This window comes from Musca autumnalis, unplaced genomic scaffold (genome assembly GCF_047663935.1).
Source record: "Musca autumnalis isolate F117 unplaced genomic scaffold, ASM4766393v1 scaffold_4, whole genome shotgun sequence".
NCBI classification, from domain to species: Eukaryota; Metazoa; Arthropoda; class Insecta; order Diptera; family Muscidae; genus Musca; species Musca autumnalis.
The window spans coordinates 112,390,404-112,407,788 of record NW_027411977.1 but is presented as its reverse complement, the minus strand read 5'-3'; the positions used below and the strand labels follow the sequence as shown (position 1 = coordinate 112,407,788).

The 17,385-nt window shown below is 33.0% G+C and overlaps 2 protein-coding genes across 6 annotated transcripts in view; one reads left to right on the top strand and one right to left on the bottom strand.

Annotated features, from left to right (window-relative positions):
• Window positions 1–2,451: 2,451 nt before the first annotated feature.
• The window catches only part of Prps (phosphoribosyl pyrophosphate synthetase), a 51,701-nt gene continuing 36,767 nt past the window's right edge, over window positions 2,452–17,385 (bottom strand). For 3 of the 5 annotated variants that reach the window (XM_073987432.1, XM_073987430.1, XM_073987434.1), the window contains exons 3-9: window positions 16,131–16,314; window positions 15,531–15,593; window positions 12,043–12,141; window positions 8,781–8,905; window positions 4,160–4,358; window positions 3,575–3,709; window positions 2,452–3,501 (exon numbers count right to left, since the gene is read on the bottom strand). In XM_073987432.1, the coding sequence (XP_073843533.1) occupies window positions 3,409–3,501; window positions 3,575–3,709; window positions 4,160–4,358; window positions 8,781–8,905; window positions 12,043–12,141; window positions 15,531–15,593; window positions 16,131–16,314 (898 nt within the window). In that variant the 3' untranslated portion in view covers window positions 2,452–3,408. Of the gene's footprint in view, window positions 3,502–3,574; window positions 3,710–4,159; window positions 4,359–8,780; window positions 8,906–12,042; window positions 12,142–13,035; window positions 13,060–15,530; window positions 15,594–16,130; window positions 16,315–17,385 lie in introns of all 5 variants that reach the window. The other 2 variants (XM_073987431.1, XM_073987433.1) reach the window with 2 other exon arrangements.
• Window positions 9,251–10,414, top strand: LOC141404118 (sperm flagellar protein 1). Its single transcript, XM_073987435.1, has 2 exons — window positions 9,251–10,015; window positions 10,243–10,414. Exons 1-2 carry the CDS (start codon window positions 9,392–9,394, stop codon window positions 10,342–10,344), a joined length of 726 nt encoding a protein of 241 aa, XP_073843536.1. The 5' UTR covers window positions 9,251–9,391; the 3' UTR covers window positions 10,345–10,414.

Below are 17,385 nucleotides of genomic sequence, written 5' to 3'. Positions count from 1 at the left end.
ATTTTCAATTTGAATGTTTCCATATCATTCCACTAAATGCATAATTTCTCGCAGAAAGTAGAATACTTGCAAAAATGTTTCGGGTCGCTGGTAATTCATTGAAAAAAGAGAAGCTGTTTCAATCATTTGTTTTTGAAAACAAAAAAGCACATGTTTATTAGGGCTTTATTCTTTTCAAGTTTAACAAAATACCACACATATTAACAAATATTGTACCGCCTCTATAAGCGGTGTTTTAGTGTGCGGCATGTCGTTCGGACCTGGAGGAGGTTACATGTCAATGATATGAAGCCATCTTTATGGAAAATAGTTTTTTTTTCTGATGAATAAATTTGTTCTTCAAAAATATATATCCCTAATATACATCGAACATAGAAATAAATACATAAAATGTCGAATGGAATTTGACACTAACACTACAACCCAGTTCAGTCAGCTGGGTATTGCTGCTACCTTTTCTTGTTCTACCATGCCAGCACCTGGAAAAAAAATAATGGCAAAACCTAAATTAGTGCGTGTGCGTTCTTCAAAACAACAAGAAAATACTTACACGCACTAATTTTGGTCGTACGGAATTTTCTGACACTAAAATTACAGCCAGTACAGTCAGTTGGGTATTGCTGTTACCTTATATAGTTCTACCCAAGGTATTTTTATATAAGGTAGAAGTGACAATCACCTGTATTCTTACTTTTTTTGTAAATTTAGGGTCGATTATGCATTGCTACTAAAGTTGAGTTGCGTTGTCAATTGTCAGCACAACTGAGATGAAATGTTGTATTATTGATGTCAACACAACTGGGTTGTCGATAAACGTGTTATCGATCAGTGTTTGTTCAAACTTGTGAACTCTATATTAATACAAAAGGCACAATTCGCCAAAAAAAAACTATTTAAAATGATAAGTTCAGTGGAATTATTTTTTGATGATGAAGAAAATGTACAGGACGGACATGACATCTATTAGAAGAAATTTGAGGAACAAGTCGAATCCATTGGAATTGCCATCTGAACCGTAAGTTGAAGCTCATGTTGGAAAGATCTGTATAATCAGTAAATTATTTCAGCTTAAAGGCGTATTTTCGATTGAAAATGATGCCGTAGTTAAAGGATAACTTTAAAGTAAGTTACAGACCAACAGCAATACCCCCACTTTTAAAAGTGTGCACTGCGTTGAGATTTTTTTGCGGAGGGAAGTGTCCAAAAGTCCCATGACAATGATTACAACAATTGCATTGCTCAATCTACATTTTCGAACGTATTGAAAGAAGTTGTCCACTTGATAGAGGACAAATTGTGCCAAATTGGATCGTTTCGAAGTTGACGGAGGAGGAAAATAGACAAAACAAAAATCATTTTTATTCAAAAACGAAATTCTCTGGTGTTGTCGGCTTTATAGATGATTTCAAACTGTTGTTTTATTGTTATTTTCGCCATATTTTTGATACACAAAATCAATTAATAATGAAAATAATCAACAATTGTTAAAAAATGTTTTTTACTTTCAATTTTACTTCTTGTTTCTTCGAAAATATTCACTGCAACTGAAAAAAAACTGGTTGCTGAAACTTCAGTTGAAGGTTGCCATACATAAAGTAATTTTGCCAATTGACAACTCCTCTCGACGATAATTGCTATCGATAATCGATCCCTTAGTTTTCAAAATGTAATAGGGTCTACTCATGGCACAATTACCCAGGTAGTGGCATCGTAAAATTTTGAATATGTTATGTCAAAACTTTCTTTATGTTGTTGGGGAAATTACAACAAAAGTAATTTTTTATAAAGAGATTTGACTTTTCATATTCGATCATCTGGTGTGATACCACTACCTGGTAGTTCTGCCATGGGTCTACTCCTAAAATTTGAAACTTCGAAATTTGTTACCATAAAATACTTCTTTTCATCCTAAACGTGTAATAGTGAATTTTTTCACTTTCTCCCTTAAGTTGCAACGGCGGAAAAACAAAACTCACGGGGAAATTTCATTCATGATAACCCCCATAATTTGTTATCAAATAAAAATGTAAACTACGCCCACGACAACGTCTACGACACTTGCATGCCTACGACTACGCCAACCGTAATAACGGTGAATATTCGGTGATGCTACCAAACTTTTCTCCATAAATGTGTCCGATTTCGAGAAGAATTAGCTGAAATGTGGTATTAAATCTTAGTTGGGGGATAAGGACATTAACGCAGAGAATGTTCGGTACAGCTCAACGTTTTGTAATACCCCCATAGAACTGTACCGACCGATTTTCGATATTTTAAAGTTTTAGCCATCCAACGGAAATGTCTGAAATCTGGTGTCGATATAATTTATGGCGGAGCATACAAAAACTTTGGCTCGACCGAATTTAACGCGTTTTTCATTTATTTTGCGGTCATTTTGCACTTTTTTGAAAAGACATTACCCTTGAACTCCAAGTAAATAACGCATATTAATTTTTGTTTTGTTTAACTTAAATTTATTTCACTTGTTGTTTTTTTTTCATAGTTCTTTCTTTTAATATTATTTCATTATTTTAACTAGTTTTATTTATTTCCAATGGTATATATATTCTCAAGAATAATTTTACTTGTTCTAGGCGTTAATAATGAAGACTTAACTAAAACAAATATTGTTGGTATTCCTTCATTTCTTTCTTTTCTTGTTGTTATGTGTAAACATTTTTATACTTATGGACAAATTAAAATTGCATAGGTTTTATTGAGTTGGTTGCTACTATGTGAATATCTGTGTATGTGTGTTATCTAATTTATAGTTTTTGTCATTATAAATATATACATATTTATAAAAAAATATTTTGAAAATGTTGCAAACATACATGTTTTGTTTTACACTTGCATTGTATAGTTGGTGTATATAGATATTGATTTTTTTCTTAAAAATGTGCTCTGATTTTTCGATAATAATAGTAATAATAATGAGAATGATAACAATTACACATTTTCAATAAGGGGTGGATATTGATTGAATGCAAGGGGGGTGTGTTATGAAGGTCGTTAGTCTTTGAAAGATGATGTTTGTATCAACTAAAATATCTTTCTTGTGGATGGCAAAAATTCCTACAAGTTGTTGATTATTTTCCTTTTAACATTCTTAACAATAAAAAGCCCGACGAAATAAGTAAATATTATTCATTTAATAAAAAATATATTTTTTATAATTAAAAAATATTTCAATTAAAAAAATAGATACTCGTCTAACGACAATGGCAAATGGTTGACCCAAAATTTTGTTTGTTGTTCTTTTAAAATGTTGTATAGAGAAAAAAAAGAATTGTTGTACGAAAAAAGTATGAACAAAAAATATTGAAGAAGTATATATAAAATATTGTGAGTAAAATAAAAAATATAATAATTAAAAAATTAAACAATTTATATAAAAAATGATATTTCTTAATATGGAACATTTGAGAAGAGATAAGAAACACTTTCGCCGTTGTGTGTTCTTCTAACGGCTTCGGCAAACATCATGGAAACATCAATGCACTGTAACGAAATGAGAGAAAGATAATTTATTATTAATCAATACTTTCGTTTCAAACAAAAACAATATATTTACCTGGATTTTAGGACAATCTCTCATGTGACCATCTTGAGGTATAGTATTTGTAACAACCACAGCCTCAAAGCAGGCATTGTTTATGCGTGAAATCGCTGGTCCCGAAAAGATTCCATGTGTCAAGATAGCATAAACCTATAAATAAAAACGAAAAATATCGATTAACTCAATAACTTCAAATTCTACTAAAAGGATCAGTAAATTGTTAAAGATACAGTCGAACTTCTTTATAACCTAGCTGCTGGGACGAAGAATCATTAGTTTATACAGAAAATTCGTTATTTTTTCTTTATATTCTATTCGCTATAGAGATGTACGTTCGTTTGTAATTTATACTAATGGAATTTTAGTATCCTTTATATGTAAGTGAAGGCAACAAATATCCTCAAGGCACTAGTGTTGGTGTTATTAGCAGCAAAACTCAAACGATAACCATTTGAATAAAAATAAATTGTATTCTTATCAGTGAGAATTTCTCCCACTGTCCCGAAGGATTATAAAGAAAATCCTTTTATTTTCTTTTCTTTTTATTCGTTATAGAGATGTACGTACAGATGTTTTTGATTCAATATTTCCTCAACTTACCTTTGTGGCACCTGCTTCCACCAAACGATCGGCAGCATGTACAATTGTACCGCAAGTATCGGCCATATCATCAACCAAAATGGCAATTTTATCCTTAACATCACCTACAAGCACCATAGATGCCACTTCATTGGCCTTCTTGCGTTCTTTGTGAATCAAAGCAAATTCAACATTCAAACGATCGGCAATAGATGTCACACTGAAAGAATTTGAAAACAGAATTTAATATTTATCGATTTGAGAGTTATTCTTACAATAATTTCTTTAATATGAAAAAATAAAATAATAATAAAATCTTTACAGAGATTTAAACTTTAGGATCTCTGACATCCCTTTGCATCATGGTGGCACCCCGAGTGATAGTTCTCAGGGTAGGTTTGGAAGAAATTTGAAAATGAAGAAAATAGTTCAACGCAAGCAAAAAGGTATCAGTCGACATTGCCGACAGAGTTATGCCCTCAGCCAGTATAAATTCAGACTTTCAAAATTTTTCTCCTTAGAAGGTTTTCAGAATAAACACCTGCATGGATACAACTGAATATATCAGTTCCGACATTTTTCAACATTGAGTGGGTATGAATATGTAGAATGTAGTTTCAGTTACAAGTTGATACTGATACTTTTTCAAACAGGTATGATATGAGTTGGTATAGACAGAAAAAAAGGAACATATTTGTTTATATCTGGTTTGTACAAACTGATATAAATGGATATTGGTGTGATACAATAAGTATTTATTGTATGTAGCCCAAAACAAAATAGGAATTGAAATAGAAAAATTCCCACAGAGCTGAATTTTGGTGGAAATGTAGGATTTGTCATTACAAATGAGGTCCTAAAAATCTCTGTTGATCCCATGAGTGCAAAGAAACTTATTCATGGTCATAGGTTAATTTTTGGTTTTTTTATATATCTCAAAAACTGTGAGCCTTACCAAAAAGTGACTAAAGCAAAAGACAACGACCGTAAAATTCTCTATAAGATACCGCGTTCCTAAAAGTCAAATAATAATGATATGCACATATAAAGCACCTATAACTTATTTGACCCGAAAGTCAGGATACAAAATCTGGTTAGACATGGTGCTACTGAACCGAGTACTACAAACCAAATCAAAAATGTGAATTTCGAATTTCTTTAGAATCATTCATGGACCAATAACAAATTCTGCATTATGAAAACCATTAGGAATAACAAAATCGTTTAATTTGTTATGGAGGGTATATTATGTTTGTCATTCTGTTTGTAACTCCTCGAAATAATTATTTAAGATCATCTAAAGTGTATATGTTCTTTATCAGCCTGCTTCTATACCGATATAGCCCCATAACTGTACTTCTGTGGAAATTACTTTAATGTCCGAAGTATGTAGGTGGATAATACTTCGGTAAATGTATTGTAGGTCCATTCAGCTTGGAACAACCCCTGCCTTACAAAGTGACGCGTCGTTTTAAGGGCTTTTGAAGGTATTATTCTCTTAAGGTCAATCCCCGACCAGAACATGAACATTTTCGGCGGTGGTGGCCAGAGTATTTCAGCCATGAAAACTTATTTACAAGTTGTGTCGTAAGATACTCCGTTCGGACTCGGACTTGATATGGAAGAAGTATCCCTTTTCCCTTCCATGAAAACTCATTTACAAGTTGTGTCGTAAGATACTCCGTTCGGACTCGGCGATAAAAGTAGGTCCCATATCATTGTGCCAATATGAATCGCTGTGCATTCATTGATATTGAAGAAGTATGCCTTCTCCCTTCCGGGATGTTGTAGGCACATATAATATGTAAGTATTTGTTAAACTAACCATAGGAAAGCAAATATGTTACTCTGTCTATCTCCCTCTCGTTTTAATCAGTACCACACCAATTTAACACGTTCGGGGACGTGAATGCTATAGATTCATTTTCATGGTGACGTAGGATGACGTGAATGCAATAGCATTCACTTCCAAAGTCAATTTTTAGCCATTTACTGTAATACAATCGAATGTTTTTGTGATTAATGTACATAATACGACTAATTTCATAAATATCCATAGTACAATAAATAAAAAAATATAATAATATTAATAGTTAATTAATAGAAACAAAAAAACTAGTTCCGAAAAAAATTGGGTGTCATTTTTTGCACATCTCTGAGTTTTTTTGCGTCCGCGAACGTGTTAAAAATGTAACAAGCTAACACTTCCCTGCGGGAAATAAATTGGTTTAAAGGTATTTTAAACCTAGTTTTGAAACAACCACAAAAAACGCTTCAATATAACAAAACTATTTGCAATAAATATTTGGAATATAATAAAACTATTGTTGATAAATATTCGCGTTTTCATTATTAGGTCGGAAACTTTTCTAGTAGCCCTCGTACATTCCACTCACTGAAACCAGAAAAACATTCAAATTGATGCGCTCAGTTGTAAGAGTTCATGTCTTTAATATTTGTTTATCCCCTAAATAATAAAAATGTTTAAAAATTTTATTTTTTATGAATTTTTCCTTAGAACTTATTCACACATGCCTGTTACACCTATAGTATCTGTTGGTATCTGTAGTATTTGAAAAATATCTATTGTACAACAGATATTTGAGAACGAAAAAACAAATAAAGTTCTCACTCGTTCATATACAACACAGAACTGTTTCTAACAGTTATGTTATTGTGAGTATACACAACCCAAACAATATCATAACTGTTACACTCATTCCCACATTTATATCATATTATATCTGTTATGTATATGATATATCTGTTTTGTTGATATAAACAGTTATACCATTGCACGTGTTTATTTCAGAATTGTTAAACTTTTGCGGAAGAGTTACCTGAAGGAATTTTGTTAGCGGTTCGTATTTTGGGAGTCATTGCTTTCGATAGTTATAATGCCAACCAACCAATTTAGTTGGTACTGCAAGATTTTTTAGAACAAAATATATCGTTGCAGTCAGAATCACATGGACTGACTCAAACTTTAACAACCCTTAATCGAAAATTTTAAAGTTCGAAATTGATTTAAGTTTGATAGAGGTATTTCTATGTGCAAAATATGGACTACTGTGAATAACTACTTATGGCGTCCACCTACCATTTTTGTTAGTCATATTAGAATTTTTAAAGCGTTTAACAATTAGGTCAGGATGTATAGACTTGTCCACGAAATACATAATATTGCTGTAAACAGGATCTTAGGTAAAAATTTCAAAGCGTTCCTCGAACTGCCTTAAACTGCAGTTAAGCAAAAATTTTGAACTTTTGTGAAGGAGGTACCCGACGTTGTTGTGCGATATTATCTTCTTGGAACTTGATGTACGTTTGAAAGAAATTCTATGATGTTCAATGTTTCGGCCAAATCTGGATGAAATATTAGGAGAAACACATTTTGGAAGAATCTGAGGGGGAGGGGCACAATGGACTGTAACGATATTGGAACAAATCATTTTATCCGTTGGTGTGTTCCAGCCAGCCTGATGGAAGTTCTAAATCCGCTCCAAATTGTCTGAAACGGATCTCGTCCGAACATACTTGGGGTCTAAAACCATTATTTCGAAAAAAGTGCAATATGTTCGTTGTCCCCGTGAAGAAGCTTTTTATGGTTCTACATTAGAATAAAATGTGAGACACCGAAGAGGTTGTAGGTTGAGTGTGCTTAAGATGCGAGGTTTGGGTTGCATGTGTTCGTTCTCATATTCACAAAACTTCCTTTTTAAATCTTCTTCACTCATCCCTTTTGGATCCGTCTGTATAGAAGTTCAGACAGTTGCTCCTCTACTGTGAATAACGACGAAATCGGATGATAGATATTGAGTGTTATTCTGAAAGAAAATTCCCCGCGAGTTTTGTCTTTCCGCCGTTTTAACTTAAGGGAGAAAGTGAAAAAACTCACGGGAAATTTTTGTTCACAATAACCTCAAATAAGTAGTCAATAGATCTTCCGTGGAGACTTAATTTAATAGTTGTTTGTTCCTATTTCCCCAGAAAACATTAATGTCTACAGTTGCTTCCACGTCATAGTTTTAGCTATTTAGCTTTATGACTCTTACATAGAGTGCCTGACACTTAGGACTGCCTCTGAAGTGCTTCTGACAGTTCCAATAGCGATACTAGATTAAATTTGTGGTGCTGTTCCCACTATATACCACCAATAGTAAACTTCTACCAAAAGAGAGGAAAAGGTTGAGTTTTCCTACAACGATAGTCTAGATCTGAGAAACTCGCCCTGATCGTCGCCCATGCATGTCACAGCTAGGCCTTAACATTGTTAACTACATACATACGAGGGCAGTTCGGAAACTTCTTAGCCTAGCACAAAAAGCGCGGTATAAACAGAAAAAAGTTAAGTGTTTTGGAAACTTCCATCTCTGTTATGAACACATGTTAAATTTTGATAATACGGTTTGAATGTGTGGCAAGCGAATGCTGCCCTGAGAACTGCAATAGGGTGGCTCCTCATGTCATCAGTTGATCATTTGCAAGAGGCGGCTAAGATTCTTACAATACTACAACACAATGACATTATCTAGTTGTTCTCTTATAATCAAAAAGTCAGACAATACTTAGGTGTCCAACTGAGGGTTAAACTATAACCTAAACTATCAAATTCTAATTATTAAATAAGCCAATTTCTTACCGTTTAGCACCACCAGCATCTGGTGAGACAATAATCGAATTCTTCCATTCTGGAATGTTTTCTTTAATCCATTTCAAAACCGCTGGTTCAGCATAAAGATTGTCTACCGGGATATCGAAGAAACCCTAGAAAAAAAAAATAAAATTTAAAACAATTAGTTGTTCTTTGGATTGTGTTTTTAAAAAAGTTAACAAATAAATTAATTAAATAAGAAAAGTTTGTGTATGGTTGAATCCAAGGTGTGTTGAATCAACCATTCTATCCATTCGACCATTAACAGTAGAACGACGGAAGAAATCGTTTTGACTTATTTTTAATTTATGTCATGTGCTTTGTTAATATCTTCTTCTAATACCATTTATAGAACGATACATGTGCACGTAATACGTAATTATGGTAATAGTCCGAATTAGAAGAAAGAAGACGAAGTTTTTCAAATTTGTTTTGGTGTTCAATAAGGCATCTTATTGATAGGAAAATCTGTTCAAGAACTATAGCCCTGTAGTTTAAAGTCAATCAAATTTTAAATTCAAAACAACAACAAAGCAAAAATATTTTTTTAATCATTTTGAATATTTTCTACAAAAATTAGGAATTTTTAAAGAATTATCATGCCCAGAAAACTTAACGACCAGCAGCTTCAGGAACTAAAAGAGTGGCTACAATTACATGAAGTTTTGTACAAAAATTTACATCGTGATTTCTCTGATGGTTTGCCTGTTGTCAATTTACTGAAGAAATTATATCCAAAACTTATTGATTTGCACAACTATCCACCACGTAACAATACCCAATTAAAGCTCAACAATTGGGAAACATTAAATCTAAAAGTTTTATCAAAAATCGGGCTACAACAAAGCAAACAAATGCTTGAAAGATTAGCTAAGGCCATACCGGGTGCAATTGAATCATTATTATACGATATAATGATGTTAGAAAGGGAACAACAACAACAAAGAAGTGGTGATCACCAAATAATCGGTGAGCAAGAAAAGTTGTGGGCGGAAAATGATGAAATTATGACAGTAACTGTAAATAAGAGAGTTGGTGATGCTCTCATACAGGTACCACAAAAAATGATTCTATATTCGTTATATGAGGAGGCAATGAAACAGTGTCTGGCCAAGGACAACTATATAACTGCTGCCCAGCAGAAAATAACACATCTGGAGAATGTTATACAATTGAAAGTGGAACGTATTGATGAATTATGCGGTCAATTGGCAAAGTTATCGGTGAGAAATTTATTGCGACAACATAATTTGGAACATTCCACTAGTGGTCCCATATTAAGTGATAACACTTCTTCTCAGCCTAGTAATGAGTATTGTTGCAGTAAAAATATAACAATTTAAATAAAAGAGAAGTTATTGGCATTAAATATACATATAACAATTTAAATAAAAAATTGTTTGTATGTTTATTTTAATTTTGTGTTTTCTTTCTTTCTCTTGCTGTGTAGATGCCAAACACATTGCCAAGTAATATATCTGAAAGGTTTAGGATATCATCGACAACTCTCAAACCAGAACCACCGGAAGTTGTGTCTTTAGTGGATTCTTAGATAAACTTGGTGTCATATCAACAATTTGTAAATTAACTTTATGAACGTTAAATACATTTAAATTATTTTATTATTTTTGATTTATTTCCCCTCAACAGGCGAAGATCATAATATATTAATGTATTTTATTTTTTTATCAATTTAATTGATCAATTATTTTTGCTTTGGTATCCAAAATGACACAGCGAACGCCACAACCCTTACAAAGACTGATAGCAATTCCATTGGTAAAAGTGTTTTAAAAACGAACTAATCACCAATGTTTTATACCCTTCTTTGTATAGGTTAAAGAGGCTTAAATACGCCTTTTTTCTAAATAAGTAAGTAGAATTTTTGTATACGACACTGATGTTTTGAAAATTAAATGATTAGAGGTCATTTCCTTTAACATTAAATGTTAATGTTGTAGCGTTTTTAATGGGGTACTAAGTATATTAACGTTCATTAGGTAATTGTATCATGCTAATATTATTACAAATTGTCTCAGAGTGACGTAGAGGGTGGAAGATATAAACCAACGGTCCTTACCGGCTTTAACATGGCAAAGCCCAGGACATATCTTGGTCCCTCTTTCATCTCAAGTGGACACTGACCTCCCCTGTGGAAATGTCTTTAACACCCGTTATATATAGGTGGGCTAACTAAGTCCTTGGTCACAATATCGAGTTTCTTGAAACGAATAATAGGAAGAGACAACATCGCAAACACAGAAAACCATGTACCTCACTACATCATACCCCTCGCCTATAAACTCGAAGTCGCCATGTTGAAACAGTGCTAGTGTGACCTTCGACTAACGTCCATCTATAAGGACGATAAAAAACAGTTTGCTATATACCGAGCACAAGAATGGAAACTCGACGGTTTGTGCCAACTACAGAGTTATAAGTCTCCTACCCGTGACATAAAAAATGCTGTCGAGTATATGGTGGAACGGCTAAAATCTATGGTCAATTCGGGTTTAGACCTGGGAAATATACAATAGAACAAATATTCACTCTACGTCAAATCCTAGGGAATAGCCATGAAAAACAGATCGGTCCATATCACTGGTAAGTTGAATACATGGCGGTTTTCGACTCAATACGGACAACGGTGTTCCACTGGAAAGGAAAAGGTCATACGAGATTCAAATGTATATGCGAACAATGATCGAAATAAGACTACTATATACAGAGGACATCGACTCGGTACCGTCATTAATGAACCAACCAACCACCTCTGATTTGAAATACTTTGGTCAAAGTAAACTGTTTAAAAGCAAAAATCACACTCATCCAGATATTGGTATCACCAGTACTTATGTGTGGAAACGAAGCATGGGTACTTGCGAATGCAGATGAGGCGCCACTTGGTGTGTTTGAGAGACAATTTCTTCGAAAGATTTATGGACAAATATGCGTTGAAGTCGAATACCGGCATCATATGAAGCACAAATTGTACCAGCAGACAGGCATCAACAGTAAAACGTATCGAGAGCCAGCGTCAGCTGGGTATGGTATATGCAGCAAGTTGAAGATGATATCCTTTAGCTTTACATCTAAAACTGTGGAAGTTAAGTAGGAGATCGGCAAGTTTGGAAATATATTCTTAGTTATGGCTTTCAAAAAATTTGGCGTCAGGACCAATTCTTCAATGAAATTAACAAATTAATTTTTTAAAAATTAATTAAACATTAAAATGAATAAATTAACTTACCTGAATTTGTGATGCATGCAAATCCATGGTTATGATGTGATCTGCTCCGGCCACTGATAGCATATTTGCGACCAATTTCGCCGAAATGGGGGCACGACTCTGTGGGAAAAACACAAGAAAATGGTAAAAAATTAAAGTATTTTTATTTCAGAACAAAAGCTATGAGAAAAATTAAATTAAATGGCAAATTCGGTAATGACATGACGGCGAATAAGGACAATTTTCTTTGTTTGAAGGAATTCCAATTTGGTAACGATGATATTGTGGATTACTGCTTGATGGTGATAGTGGACCACTATGATAGATGGATACCATGAAAACGACGAATACAATGTTAGATAAACATGAAATACACCCTTGTTTTTTGCCGAATTTAATTATGCAAAACAAATTTAAAACGTAAAAAGTAATTAACAAAACAATAAGGGCAAAAAATAAAAATATTTGTCTAATTAAAAAAAATAAAAATAATTAAAAAAATATTTTTGTGCACTATTTTGACTAATCATTTAAAAATGTGCTTTTAATCCAATCAAAACAGCGTGAGAATTGTGGAAAATAAAGTGTAGTGTCATCAGGGGGCCACAGGTGATGGTAAGATAAAGGTGATTGGTAAGTGGTACTGTGGTGTGGGGCGACTTTTTGAGGATAAATTATAACTAATTAACTGCTAGTACATACGGTTTCAAAGTGTAAATACATTGAGAAATAGAGAGCGATAAAAACTAACATGCCAACACAAAAAAGGGGAATCGAAAAAACGCAAAAAGAAAAAACATGGGAATAATCGCAAATGGAAAACATTCTCAAATTAATTAGAATCATTTGTTAAAAAAGGAAAAAAACTCGGTCTCGTTTAAAGACAAAGAAAACCGCATATACAAAAAAGCCTAGGAACGGCAGTGTTATTTTCTTTTGTGCCCATGTGTGGCCTATGGGTTAAGCGAACCTCACTTTTTATGGTTTAGCGAGATTCCCATATAAACTACTCACAGTATATTGTTTAGGTGAAAATTCCTAAAAAAAGATATTATTAAAGAAAAGAAAGAAAAGAAAAGGTGAAACACAAACTGCAGAAATATTCAATAATAAAACAAAGATTGTTTATGTGGGGAGTAGAGGTTTTTAATATGGACACAGGGTAAAGATTTATAGATTATTTTAGTTATTTTTTTTTCATAAAAACGTGAATGGCGTGAGAATTCTTTAATTGTTAAAAAGGAAGACATATGTAAACAATACAAAAAAGGATAAAGTCAGCACTCATAACACCTGAATTCAGTTTATAAAGCAAACACAGGCTAATGAGAAAATTCCTGTGAAATTATAAAAATCTAGTAAAGTTGAGTATGGAACTCCAAACAATATACTGCGACATTTCGGAGTTCAAATCCTCTCAAATAATCTTTAGATGCACTCAAAGTTGAGGGGAGAGTCGCCAACGATTCCTTACACTGAATCGCAAACTAATACACAGAATACGGAGTGTTTGGCGATTCGAGTCAGACCCCAAGTATGTCGAATGGAAGGAACCTTAAATTCCACGGTGACTAGGGCCAGGTTGGCTGAGGAGACACAAACGGCCATTAAGAAAACTATGCTATGACTGTTCAAAATTGTAGGTGTATTTTAAAACTTGTGGTATGTTTGTTAAATTTTGTTGGGTACCTGGGCCATGCAATATTGAGTGAAACGAGGCAGTTGATAAAATAGCAAGACTATGTTCCCAGCCTCCTAACCTTCAGGTTGGGGACTGTATCAAGCCACCGCCTTATGTTTTCTTCAACAAACTCAAAAAGTTCTACGTCGTAGTGAAAAACGTGAAGATCTGGCAGCACAGGCCTGGGTATAAGGTGTTGAAGTCAATATGGTCGGCAATTTCAGGGCGTAGAGCTGAATAAGATCTATAACAAGTAAGTGGGTGGACAACAACACTAAGTACTACAGGCTAGGTGAAGATGTAAAAGAGACTAAAACAATGGAGCACCTTTTCTGCCGGCGACCTAGTCTAATGAACGAAAGACAAAGACTGTGTCCATGCGATTGCATCTCTCTCCTACTTCTCTTTCATAGATCTTGCGGATATTGCAGGACCTTAATTGGCTATGGGCGGGTCGACCTAGACTAAAACAAGTAAAAAAGTACCAGTCGGCTTTGCCGATAGAGATATATGTACATATACCCTTAGCCTGTGTGAATTGAAACTTTCATCTAAGCACAGATCGAATACCGGCTACACAACCAAAAATTATAATCGGAATTTTATAATTTATCTTTTTTTCTCACAGAGCATTTGATAAAACTGTGCGATTCGAAATAAAGTGATGGAGAACATATTGAAATTTATTCTACGTTTGGACACTACAACAAATATGGTATCATAGCTGGAAAAATAATTAAGTAATTACATTATGACGACCTTCTCAAGAGTGTTACACATTTCCAATATTATTATTGTATAAAACAAATGTGTATTGATTTATTATCAATAAACTAAAGAAAATAAAAATACAACAACCAAAAACGTAGACATTGACGGTACACAACAAAAAGGGGGACGAAACTAAACGCGACAGACATCAACAACATATATTTTACATTATTATAATAAACGATGATCGATGTGAGTGGGTTTGTTTTTTAATCAGTAATATCTTTAATGTAAACACATGTACATACATACATACATTGATTAGAATAATTAAATAAATGAAATTAATAAAAAAAAAAAATATCCCATATTTCTATGTTCACCAAAATTGCTGAATTGTTGTAATTGATAAATTGCAATGAAGTTGCGATCTACATTTTTTTACATATAAAAAACCAAACGAAATCGTCGTATGTATTTTAACAAAAAGATAATTTTGAAGCAAATTGTTGTGATTTTTTTTCATACATATAATTTCATACAGATTATACAGAACATTCCAATATAATAGATTTTAAGCAAATTTTGTACAAATTAAATTATTGTTTTTTTTTTCACAAATTTATTAAATTTATATCTAAGGTGCATTTCATTGCTAAAAAAGATGTTAAAACTTAAATTTAATTCTAGTATTATTAAAACAACGAAGAGAAGACATGCATTATTATTTTAAAACGATTCGACATAAAAAGATAAAATGTTATCTTAAAAACTAATATTAAAATAACAACAAATTCTGAGTATTTTCTCGATAGAAACTTTTTTTAAATTTAGTAATGATTTAAAATTTGATTTACTAAAATTAAACAATTCATATAACCATATAAAAAATGATAGATAAAATATTCAGAATTTGTTAACTTTTTGGTGTTTTTACAAAAAAATCATTGTACAAAATATGCTTAAAATAAGAAATAATATAAATATTTTCTGTTATTTTGTCTATTACAACAAATACCTATTATAAATAAATTATAATTATTTTGTTACCCACGGTTATACATAAAAAATGATAGAGAAAACAAAAGTTACTCAAAAACTAGAACGAAGTAAATACCCTAAATTTCCAATCGTAGTTCTTACAACGGAGTTTTACATCGCCATCATCGGAGCCGGCCAGCTAAAGAAAATCAATAAATTTAATAAATTATGTATAAACAAATGAGAGATAGAGACACAATATTTGGTTCATCACATAAAAATACACAACAACACATCTTCAAAATTATCTCTCCTCTATACACATAAAAAGAGATTTTAGAAAATTCGTTTTTTTTTATTTTCCTCTTTTTGTTTAGAGAAATACATATGTAGTTGTCCAAAAACAAATGAAAAATTAAAAATTACAACAATCGAAAATTAATCACATCAAAATGCAAAGAAAAAAAGCATTTGTTTGTTGGTTGTTTTTAGTATGACCTTTTTAGCAATACAATTAGAAAAATAAAAATGTAAAAGAAACAAATTAACAACAAAAAATTTCAACAAAATTAAAATTATTATAACAATCATTTGCACTTCACTGTTAAATTTTCCTGTTTTTTTTTTTCATCATACCCATTCTTCGCACTTCTTGGATATTTTTTAATATATATTTTTTTATTGCCAAGTTCATTATTTGTTTTTCCTTTTGTGTGTTGCCATTTTTCATACTTACCTTGTCTTTTTTATCTTGGCGGGCATATGGGAAACAAGGAATCACAGCTGTTACACGGGACGCTGAAGCGATCTTACAAGCATTGATCATAATCAGCAATTCCATCAAGTTGTCATTGATTTCACCGGAACCAGATTGTACAATGTACACATCTTCACCGCGCACAGATTCACCAATTTCAACACTGTAAATATAAGAAAATTCAGGGGAATTAAAGCAAATTTTTTTATAGAAATTTTTATAAATGATTGATTTAACTATAAAAAGTAAAACATAACAAGTAAAGAAAAATGTATTATAATTGTCCTCGGAGTCCCAAAGGACAAGATGCTGTAAAATAGAGTTTAGTAGTTATATATGTATGTATACATAGAAATATATATCTTTGGTGATAAGTGACTGACTGATCCTCAACGCTCAGCAGAAACGGATGTAGCCGAAAGATTCTCTTGATGGCTACTGTTGGTGAGAAATTTCAATTCACTCTGAAAATTCGTCAAGATCTAGAAAAAAAATTATATCTATACAATCTTGGGTGATGAGTGACTCACTGCATGACTGATCATCAAAGCTCACATAAATAAAAGGAAAAAACTGGGCTTTGGATAATTCATCATTGAGGGTACTAAATGGACAAAAAAATCTATATCAATACAATTCTCTTGCGATGAGTGGCTCACTGTCATAAATGTTCATTAAAAACGACCGAGTCTAGGATCTTGAAATTGCTCATAAGGACTACTTTTGGTACAAATACAAGTACAAAAAAGGCTGAGTTGGGTCATGGAGGGGATTAAATGGACAAAATAATATATATCTATACAAGACTTTGGTGATGAGTGACCGACAGATCATTAACGCCATTGGTGTTTTGGTAAGCAAGTCCGCCTTGCACACAGAAAGTGTCCGCTTCAATCCCCGACCAGACCATCCAAGTTTTCGGCTGTGGCAAATCCCCTCAGTGTAATGTTGGCTTACATTTCCTGAGTATTTCAGCCATGGAAAACTTCTGCACAAGCGGTGTCGTAAGACACGCCTTTCGGACTCGGCTATAATAAGTAGGCCCCATATAATTGACAATCCCATGGCAGCGGATTTTTTCGTACCGGATTGACCCGGAACCATATTGTTTCGGCCAGCGGCTGCCAACCCAGCATTAAACCTATGCGTCTACGTAGGGTTAAATGCTGCTACAACAACAACAAATAATTAAGACAATATGAATCGGCGTGCACACATTAATGTGAGATAACTC